The sequence below is a fragment of the Octopus bimaculoides genome, chromosome 20 (assembly GCF_046866305.1).
Source record: "Octopus bimaculoides isolate indiv1 chromosome 20, ASM4686630v1, whole genome shotgun sequence".
NCBI classification, from domain to species: domain Eukaryota; kingdom Metazoa; phylum Mollusca; class Cephalopoda; order Octopoda; family Octopodidae; genus Octopus; species Octopus bimaculoides.
In genome coordinates, this window is record NC_142947.1 from 35,943,690 (window position 1) to 35,954,653 (window position 10,964).

Sequence of the window (10,964 nt, forward strand, 5' to 3'; positions counted from 1 at the left end):
TATTTTCATATTTTAACTGCATAGTGAGAGGAGGACTGTCAATGCTTGTGATCCTTTCTAGGACCTCCTAGGCTAGTGGGAAAAAGGAAGAAGGCCATTTGCAAATGGAGACTTAGTCAAATTGCTTATGAAAGAGTTGACTCCACCAAAAATCAGTCATTCACCAGATTAAGTCTACCATTCAAAGACAGAAGCAGTTCCTTTGATGATCTTCCACAAAGTTTGTTTCTACCAAATTTCAACTTTGATAAAGCAAGTTCTAGCAATATATTTGATGGTGAGTCATCTAGAGGAGAGAAGTTAGTAACTTAGTAAGAGGAGGAAGGAGTGCATTTATAGCACTTTTCAGGACCGCCACTAAGACTGGCTGGTTAGAGGCAGGGAAGAGGCTGTCAGAGGCAGGGAAGAGTCTGTCAGAGGCAGGGAAGAAGCTGTCAGAGGCATGTGAGGGCTAAAGCAGTTTCCATCTTACAAATTTCACTCAACTCAAAGATATGGCAGAAGACACTTTCACCTCAAGTGCTGTTCAGTGGGATCAAACCTGAAATGACATAGTTACAAAGCAGATTTGTTAACCATGAAGCCTTACCAACTCTTTAATGTAAACTACAACTAAGTCTTTGCTTGTTCCTTTCTAACTGAAGTGAGTTACTCTTATGTGGCCCTTGTCATACAGCCCTGAACAACATTTGACATTGTTTATTGATGTGGTGAATCTGTTTTGTGTTCTAGGCAAGCCTGTGAGAAGTTTCATCTTCCACCACCCGATTCAAACCAGATTACTGAACTAAAAGAGAAACTGGCCGGCTTTGAAGGCATAGTTATTGTCTACAATGACTACAAGAATGAACTGGAAGACTTAACGAAAGAAGATTGGATATCCTTTGGGTAAGTTGATGTCATAATTGAGCTAGAGGTCGGTTTCAGTTTCTGCTGTGATCAACCTGTTTTTGTTTTTGCTTCAGACATAGTTTAATTTAAACCACATTATCTAAGGTATAATTATAATATATATCACGTAAAAGCACCCACTACACTCTCTGAGTGGTTGGCGTTAGGAAGGGCATCCAGCTGTAGAAACTCTGCCAAATTAGATTGGAGCCTGGTGTTGCCATCCGGTTTCACCAGTCCTCAGTCAAATCGTCCAACCCATGCTAGCATGGAAAGCGGACGTTAAACCATGATGATGATGATGATGATGATGATATATATATATATATATATATATATATATATATATACAGAGAGAGATAGAGAGATAGATAGATAGATAGATAGATAGACGGACGAACAGATGGATTAGTTAGTTATAGGATTCATTAGAATCTAGTGCATCAGCATGTAGTATGCCTGAAGATGGTGGTTTATATACTATGATGTAATCTATGAATACATAAATAAAATTCTACCAAAACTGCTGTCATAAATTTTAAATCCCATTTCTGTTCTTTTATATATATATATATATATATATATATATATATATATATATAAAATGATATGTAAATGTAAGTTTCCAACAGTCTGTAGAAGGTATAAAAAACAACTTTCAGGAACAATATTGGTTTATTGACATAGAAAGTTGTAAAATTTTCCCACATTGAAGTCTGATTAGCTGAAACAAGGTTACATATGTTTCCTACCAACCAGAAACTTATGTAGCCTGGATTTTAACTGCTCCATTCCCTGAATATGGATATATATATAAATATATATATATATATATATATATATATATATATATATATATATATATATATATATATATATATATATATATATATATATACATACATACACATATATATGTTTCGAATAATGAGAGAAAAGGGAAAACCTTTGCTGCAGTGCACCTAATTAGTGCTCTATATGAACAAAATATAACATAAATCAAATATATATATATATATATATGTATTTAGCTATGTTTAAGTTTTTTAAGGTATAGATAGGATAAAATCTGAACTTGTGAACATTGATTGCCTTAATAAAAAAATAAAAAAATATTTTTCGAATTTAGTTCAATTTGATCAACTTAAAGTTAAAGCGTAAAATTCTTTATATTTTGGCATTTTAATAATTCATGGGCTTAGCATTGTATTTGAACCTATGAACCTTCTATATATAAGCTGTAAGTTAGCAATCATTGTAAATTATAAATTAGAAATATCATGTAAATATTTGAACTGTTCCTACATATATAGATTCACCTTTATATAGACTGTTCCTACATATATGGATTCACGTTTTTTTAAAATTATTTACCAATCTTTAATTAATACAATCTGACTCTTTAGTTAAATAGGTAACCTGATTTAACTCGAAATCTAAGTCTTCATTCCTTTCTCTTATCGGATATTGAACCTGTCCTTTTATTTTTACAAGTATTTTTATTTTCATTTGCACAAATGTTTTATTTCACAACATTTTTTCTATATCCTTGCAAACTTTTTGAAAAAAGAACTAATTATTCTTTTTAAAAGCTATAACATTATTCAATATGATTTCAAGTTCTGTGAGTAGGAAATATTTTAAACTTTATCATATTTTTAAACTATTTTAATCGATTTTTTTGTACCTCTGATGAGGGAAAAGCAACTATTTGTATTGGCTGGAAAATTCGCCCAATACAAACACATTCTCCAAAACAATGGTAAGATTTTGTACTACTGCTTTTTTGGGGGGGATTGTAATACTGGATCGCTTGAAGCCTAAGGTTTCGATGAATTTTTATGTATTTGGTATTCTGACGATAAAGGAATTTGACTTAAGAAAATCTGTCCTCCATTTTGATTTATGTTGCACATATATATATATTTGTTGGTGATAAGGTGTGATATGAATGAATTTGGCTTGTATTTCTAGCTGGTCTGATTAAGCAGTCCCATAGTCCCATGTTGCTGAGTTCCAGGTCAGCCTTGATCAAGCAAACCTATGATGAAAATTGCTTCAGCTTTTGCATCCCCTCTTTTGTATATTTACAAAAACAACAACTAATATATACCTCCATTTTCAAAATAGTAAGAATGTGACTTGAGAGATCAAGCTGTCCAATGTAGTGGCTCTTCCATGGACTTGTGCTCTTGTTATTATTGTTGTTGTTAAGGTTGTAAGCTGGCAGAATCGTTCGCATGACGGATGAAATGCTCAGCGGTATTTCGCCTCTTATTACGTTCTGAATTCAGTTTCTGCCAAGGTCAGCTTTGCCTTTCATCCTTTTGGGGTTAATAAAATAAGTACCAGTCGAACACTGGGGTCGATCTAATCGACTAGTCCCCTCCCCACAAAAATTGCTGCCCTTGTGGCAAAATTTGAAACCATTATTATGGTGGTTGTTGTTGTTGTCGTTAAGGTGGTAAGCTGACAGAATCGTCACTACTCTGGACAAAATGCTTAACGGCATTTCATCTGTTTTTACATTCTGTGTTCAAATCCTGCTGAAGCTGACTTTGCATTTCATCCTCTTGGGGGTCAATGAATTAAATACCAGTTGAGCACTGGCGTCAATATTTCTGACTAGCCACCCTCTTCAAAAAATTACAGGCCTCATACCTGTAGGTAGTGGAAAGGGTTGTTGTTGTTCTTCTTCTTCTTCTTCTTCTTCTTCTTCTCAAGTAACCTCGGTCAGCTATGCTTGATTGTGTTATGAAGGATACAGATCAACAAAACCTTGTTGCATTCCAGTCATGACCATCACCAGCTAAAAGCATTCTAAGATTTAGAATCTCTGAACACTTCTGCTCCTTCATTTTCATATGTAGCTGAAGTCTTGCTGAGACCAGTTTGCCTTCTTCAACTACACCTGGTGGTGGTTGTGGTGGTAGTGGTGCTAGATGTAGTTGTCATAGTTGTGGCTGGAGGTGGTGGTGGTGACAGTGGTGGCGGTAGTGGTGCTAGATGTAGTTGTCATAGTTGTGGGTGGAGGTGGTGGTGGTGACAGTGGTGGCGGTAGTGGTGCTAGATGTAGTTGTCATAGTTGTGGGTGGAGGTGGTGGTGGCAACAGTGGTGGCGGTAGTGGTGCTAGATGTAGTTGTCATAGTTGTGGCTGGAGGTATGGTGGTGGTGACAATGGTGGCAGTAGTGGTGTTAGATGTAGTTGTCATAGTTGTGGGTGGTGGCGACAGTGGTGGCGGTAGTGGTGCTAGATGTAGTTGTCATAGTTGTGGCTGGAGGTATGGTGGTGGTGACAGTGGTGGCGGTAGTGGTGCTAGATGTAGTTGTCATAGTTGTGGCTGGAGGTATGGTGGTGGTGACAGTGGTGGCGGTAGTGGTGCTAGATATAGTTGTCATAGTTGTGGCTGGAGGTATGGTGGTGGCGACAGTGGTGGCGGTAGTGGTGCTAGATGTAGTTGTCATAGTTGTGGCTGGAGGTATGGTGGTGGCGACAGTGGTGGCGGTAGTGGTGCTAGATGTAGTTGTCATAGTTGTGGCTGGAGGTATGGTGGTGGTGACAGTGGTGGCGGTAGTGGTGCTAGATATAGTTGTCATAGTTGTGGCTGGAGGTATGGTGGTGGTGACAGTGGTGGCAGTAGTGGTGCTAGATGTAGTTGTCATAGTTGTGGCTGGAGGTATGGTGGTGGTGACAGTGGTGGCGGTAGTGGTGCTAGATGTAGTTGTCATAGTTGTGGCTGGAGGTATGGTGGTGGTGACAGTGGTGGCAGTAGTGGTACTAGATGTAGATGTCATAGTTGTGGCTGGAGGTATGGTGGTGGTGACAGTGGTGGCGGTAGTGGTGCTAGATATAGTTGTCATAGTTGTGGCTGGAGGTATGGTGGTGGTGACAGTGGTGGCGGTAGTGGTGCTAGATGTAGTTGTCATAGTTGTGGCTGGAGGTATGGTGGTGGTGACAGTGGTGGCGGTAGTGGTGCTAGATGTAGTTGTCATAGTTGTGGCTGGAGGTATGGTGGTGGTGACAGTGGTGGCGGTAGTGGTGCTAGATGTAGTTGTCATAGTTGTGGCTGGAGGTATGGTGGTGGTGACAGTGGTGGCGGTAGTGGTGCTAGATGTAGTTGTCATAGTCGTGGCTGGAGGTATGGTGGTGGTGACAGTGGTAGCGGTAGTGGTGCTAGATGTAGTTGTCATACTTGTGGCTGGAGGTATGGTGGTGGCGACAGTGGTGCTAGATGTAGTTGTCATAGTTGCGGCTGGAGGAATGGTGGTGGTGACAGTGGTGGCAGTAGTGGTGCTAGATATAGTTGTCATAGTTGTGGCTGGAGGTATGGTGGTGGTGACAGTGGTGGCGGTAGTGGTGCTAGATGTAGTTGTCATAGTTGTGGCTGGAGGTATGGTGGTGGTGACAGTGGTGGCGGTAGTGGTGCTAGATGTAGTTGTCATAGTTGTGGCTGGAGGTATAGTGGTGGTGACAGTGGTGGCAGTAGTGGTGCTAGATGTAGTTGTCATAGTTGTGGCTGGAGGTATGGTGGTGGTGACAGTGGTGGCGGTAGTGGTGCTAGATGTAGTTGTCATAGTTGTGGCTGGAGGTATGGTGGTGGTGACAGTGGTGGCGGTAGTGGTGCTAGATGTAGTTGTCATAGTTGTGGCTGGAGGTATGGTGGTGGTGACAGTGGTGGCGGTAGTGGTGCTAGATGTAGTTGTCATAGTTGTGGCTGGAGGTATGGTGGTGGTGACAGTGGTGGCAGTAGTGGTGCTAGATGTAGTTGTCATAGTTGTGGCTGGAGGTATGGTGGTGGTGACAGTGGTGGCGGTAGTGGTGCTAGATGTAGTTGTCATAGTTGTGGCTGGAGGTATGGTGGTGGTGACAGTGGTGGCAGTAGTGGTGCTAGATGTAGTTGTCATAGTTGTGGCTGGAGGTGTATGGTGGTGGTGACAGTGGTGGCGGTAGTGGTGCTAGATGTAGTTGTCATAGTTGTGGCTGGAGGTATGGTGGTGGTGACAGTGGTGGCAGTAGTGGTGCTAGATGTAGTTGTCATAGTTGTGGGTGGAGGTGGTGGTGGCGACAGTGGTGGCGGTAGTGGTGCTAGATGTAGTTGTCATAGTTGTGGCTGGAGGTATGGTGGTGGTGACAGTGGTGGCGGTAGTGGTGCTAGATGTAGTTGTCATAGTTGTGGCTGGAGGTATGGTGGTGGTGACAGTGGTGGCAGTAGTGGTGCTAGATATAGTTGTCATAGTTGTGGCTGGAGGTATGGTGGTGGTGACAGTGGTGGCGGTAGTGGTGCTAGATGTAGTTGTCATAGTTGTGGCTGGAGGTATGGTGGTGGTGACAGTGGTGGCGGTAGTGGTGCTAGATATAGTTGTCATAGTTGTGGCTGGAGGTATGGTGGTGGTGACAGTGGTGGCAGTAGTGGTGCTAGATGTAGTTGTCATAGTTGTGGCTGGAGGTATGGTGGTGGTGACAGTGGTGGCAGTAGTGGTGCTAGATGTAGTTGTCATAGTTGTGGCTGGAGGTGTGGTGGTGGTGACAGTGGTGGCAGTAGTGGTGCTAGATGTAGTTGTCATAGTTGTGGCTGGAGGTGTGGTGGTGGTGACAGTGGTGGCGGTAGTGGTGCTAGATGTAGTTGTCATAGTTGTGGCTGGAGGTATGGTGGTGGTGACAGTGGTGGCAGTAGTGGTGCTAGATGTAGTTGTCATAGTTGTGGCTGGAGGTATGGTGGTGGTGACAGTGGTGGCTGTAGTGGTGCTAGATGTAGTTGTCATAGTTGTGGCTGGAGGTATGGTGGTGGTGACAGTGGTGGCAGTAGTGGTGCTAGATGTAGTTGTCATAGTTGTGGCTGGAGGTATGGTGGTGGTGACAGTGGTGGCGGTAGTGGTGCTAGATATAGTTGTCATAGTTGTGGCTGGAGGTATGGTGGTGGTGACAGTGGTGGCAGTAGTGGTGCTAGATGTAGTTGTCATAGTTGTGGCTGGAGGTATGGTGGTGGTGACAGTGGTGGCAGTAGTGGTGCTAGATGTAGTTGTCATAGTTGTGGCTGGAGGTATGGTGGTGGTGACAGTGGTGGCAGTAGTGGTGCTAGATGTAGTTGTCATAGTTGTGGCTGGAGGTATGGTGGTGGTAACAGTGGTGGCTGTAGTGGTGCTAGATGTAGTTGTCATAGTTGTGGCTGGAGGTATGGTGGTGGTGACAGTGGTGGCAGTAGTGGTGCTAGATGTAGTTGTCATAGTTGTGGCTGGAGGTATGGTGGTGGTGACAGTGGTGGCGGTAGTGGTGCTAGATATAGTTGTCATAGTTGTGGCTGGAGGTATGGTGGTGGTGACAGTGGTGGCAGTAGTGGTGCTAGATGTAGTTGTCATAGTTGTGGCTGGAGGTATGGTGGTGGTGACAGTGGTGGCAGTAGTGGTGCTAGATGTAGTTGTCATAGTTGTGGCTGGAGGTATGGTGGTGGTGACAGTGGTGGCAGTAGTGGTGCTAGATGTAGTTGTCATAGTTGTGGCTGGAGGTATGGTGGTGGTGACAGTGGTGGCAGTAGTGGTGCTAGATGTAGTTGTCATAGTTGTGGCTGGAGGTATGGTGGTGGTGACAGTGGTGGCAGTAGTGGTGCTAGATGTAGTTGTCATAGTTGTGGCTGGAGGTATGGTGGTGGTGACAGTGGTGGCAGTAGTGGTGCTAGATGTAGTTGTCATAGTTGTGGCTGGAGGTATGGTGGTGGTGACAGTGGTGGCAGTAGTGGTGCTAGATGTAGTTGTCATAGTTGTGGCTGGAGGTGTGGTGGTGGTGACAGTGGTGGCAGTAGTGGTGCTAGATGTAGTTGTCATAGTTGTGGCTGGAGGTATGGTGGTGGTGACAGTGGTGGCAGTAGTGGTGCTAGATGTAGTTGTCATAGTTGTGGCTGGAGGTATGGTGGTGGTGACAGTGGTGGCAGTAGTGGTGCTAGATGTAGTTGTCATAGTTGTGGCTGGAGGTATGGTGGTGGTGACAGTGGTGGCTGTAGTGGTGCTAGATGTAGTTGTCATAGTTGTGGCTGGAGGTATGGTGGTGGTGACAGTGGTGGCAGTAGTGGTGCTAGATGTAGTTGTCATAGTTGTGGCTGGAGGTATGGTGGTGGTGACAGTGGTGGCGGTAGTGGTGCTAGATATAGTTGTCATAGTTGTGGCTGGAGGTATGGTGGTGGTGACAGTGGTGGCAGTAGTGGTGCTAGATGTAGTTGTCATAGTTGTGGCTGGAGGTATGGTGGTGGTGACAGTGGTGGCAGTAGTGGTGCTAGATGTAGTTGTCATAGTTGTGGCTGGAGGTATGGTGGTGGTGACAGTGGTGGCAGTAGTGGTGCTAGATGTAGTTGTCATAGTTGTGGCTGGAGGTATGGTGGTGGTGACAGTGGTGGCAGTAGTGGTGCTAGATGTAGTTGTCGTAGTTGTGGCTGGAGGTGTGGTGGTGGTGACAGTGGTGGCAGTAGTGGTGCTAGATGTAGTTGTCATAGTTGTGGCTGGAGGTGTGGTGGTGGTGACAGTGGTGGCGGTAGTGGTGCTAGATATAGTTGTCATAGTTGTGGCTGGAGGTATGGTGGTGGTGACAGTGGTGGCAGTAGTGGTGCTAGATGTAGTTGTCATAGTTGTGGCTGGAGGTGTGGTGGTGGTGACAGTGGTGGCAGTAGTGGTGCTAGATGTAGTTGTCATAGTTGTGGCTGGAGGTGTGGTGGTGGTGACAGTGGTGGCAGTAGTGGTGCTAGATGTAGTTGTCATAGTTGTGGCTGGAGGTGTGGTGGTGGTGACAGTGGTGGCGGTAGTGGTGCTAGATGTAGTTGTCATAGTTGTGGCTGGAGGTGTGGTGGTGGTGACAGTGGTGGCAGTAGTGGTGCTAGATGTAGTTGTCATAGTTGTGGCTGGAGGTGTGGTGGTGGTGACAGTGGTGGCGGTAGTGGTGCTAGATGTAGTTGTCATAGTTGTGGCTGGAGGTGTGGTGGTGGTGACAGTGGTGGCGGTAGTGGTGCTAGATGTAGTTGTCATAGTTGTGGCTGGAGGTGTGGTGGTGGTGACAGTGGTGGCGGTAGTGGTGCTAGATGTAGTTGTCATAGTTGTGGCTGGAGGTGTGGTGGTGGTGACAGTGGTGGCAGTAGTGGTGCTAGATGTAGTTGTCATAGTTGTGGCTGGAGGTATGGTGGTGGTGACAGTGGTGGCGGTAGTGGTGCTAGATGTAGTTGTCATAGTTGTGGCTGGAGGTGGTGGTGGTGGTGACAGTGGTGGCGGTAGTGGTGCTAGATGTAGTTGTCATAGTTGTGGCTGGAGGTGTGGTGGTGGTGACAGTGGTGGCAGTAGTGGTGCTAGATGTAGTTGTCATAGTTGTGGCTGGAGGTGTGGTGGTGGTGACAGTGGTGGCGGTAGTGGTGCTAGATGTAGTTGTCATAGTTGTGGCTGGAGGTGTTGTGGTGGTGACAGTGGTGGCAGTAGTGGTGCTAGATGTAGTTGTCATAGTTGTGGCTGGAGGTGTGGTGGTGGTGACAGTGGTGGCGGTAGTGGTGCTAGATGTAGTTGTCATAGTTGTGGCTGGAGGTGTGGTGGTGGTGACAGTGGTGGCGGTAGTGGTGCTAGATGTAGTTGTCATAGTTGTGGCTGGAGGTGTGGTGGTGGTGACAGTGGTGGCGGTAGTGGTGCTAGATGTAGTTGTCATAGTTGTGGCTGGAGGTGTGGTGGTGGTGACAGTGGTGGCAGTAGTGGTGCTAGATGTAGTTGTCATAGTTGTGGCTGGAGGTATGGTGGTGGTGACAGTGGTGGCGGTAGTGGTGCTAGATGTAGTTGTCATAGTTGTGGCTGGAGGTGTGGTGGTGGTGACAGTGGTGGCAGTAGTGGTGCTAGATGTAGTTGTCATAGTTGTGGCTGGAGGTGTGGTGGTGGTGACAGTGGTGGCGGTAGTGGTGCTAGATGTAGTTGTCATAGTTGTGGCTGGAGGTGTGGTGGTGGTGACAGTGGTGGCAGTAGTGGTGCTAGATGTAGTTGTCATAGTTGTGGCTGGAGGTGTGGTGGTGGTGACAGTGGTGGCGGTAGTGGTGCTAGATGTAGTTGTCATAGTTGTGGCTGGAGGTGTGGTGGTGGTGACAGTGGTGGCAGTAGTGGTGCTAGATGTAGTTGTCATAGTTGTGGCTGGAGGTATGGTGGTGGTGACAGTGGTGGCGGTAGTGGTGCTAGATGTAGTTGTCATAGTTGTGGCTGGAGGTGTGGTGGTGGTGACAGTGGTGGCAGTAGTGGTGCTAGATGTAGTTGTCATAGTTGTGGCTGGAGGTGGTGGTGGTGACAGTGGTGGCAGTAGTGGTGCTAGATGTAGTTGTCATAGTTGTGGCTGGAGGTATGGTGGTGGTGACAGTGGTGGCAGTAGTGGTGCTAGATGTAGTTGTCATAGTTGTGGCTGGAGGTGTGGTGGTGGTGACAGTGGTGGCAGTAGTGGTGCTAGATGTAGTTGTCATAGTTGTGGCTGGAGGTGTGGTGGTGGTGACAGTGGTGGCGGTAGTGGTGCTAGATGTAGTTGTCATAGTTGTGGCTGGAGGTGTGGTGGTGGTGACAGTGGTGGCAGTAGTGGTGCTAGATGTAGTTGTCATAGTTGTGGCTGGAGGTATGGTGGTGGTGACAGTGGTGGCGGTAGTGGTGCTAGATGTAGTTGTCATAGTTGTGGCTGGAGGTGTGGTGGTGGTGACAGTGGTGGCAGTAGTGGTGCTAGATGTAGTTGTCATAGTTGTGGCTGGAGGTGGTGGTGGTGACAGTGGTGGCAGTAGTGGTGCTAGATGTAGTTGTCATAGTTGTGGCTGGAGGTATGGTGGTGGTGACAGTGGTGGCAGTAGTGGTGCTAGATGTAGTTGTCATAGTTGTGGCTGGAGGTGTGGTGGTGGTGACAGTGGTGGCGGTAGTGGTGCTAGATGTAGTTGTCATAGTTGTGGCTGGAGGTGTGGTGGTGGTGACAGTGGTGGCAGTAGTGGTGCTAGATGTAGTTGTCATAGTTGTGGGTGGAGGTGGTGGTGGTGACAGTGGTGGCAGTAGTGGTGCTAGATGTAGTTGTCATAGTTGTGGCTGGAGGTATGGTGGT

General features: G+C 46.2%; 1 protein-coding gene across 2 annotated transcripts in view; it reads left to right on the forward strand.

The window, feature by feature from the left end:
- Nucleotides 1-10,964, forward strand: part of LOC106875444 (cytoplasmic dynein 2 heavy chain 1) — a 309,460-nt gene that overhangs the window by 106,898 nt on the left and 191,598 nt on the right. For both annotated transcript variants that reach the window (XM_089338346.1, XM_089338347.1), the window contains exon 20: nucleotides 733-888. In XM_089338346.1, coding sequence (XP_089194472.1) covers nucleotides 733-888 — 156 coding nt within the window. The remainder of the gene's footprint in view (nucleotides 1-732; nucleotides 889-10,964) is intronic.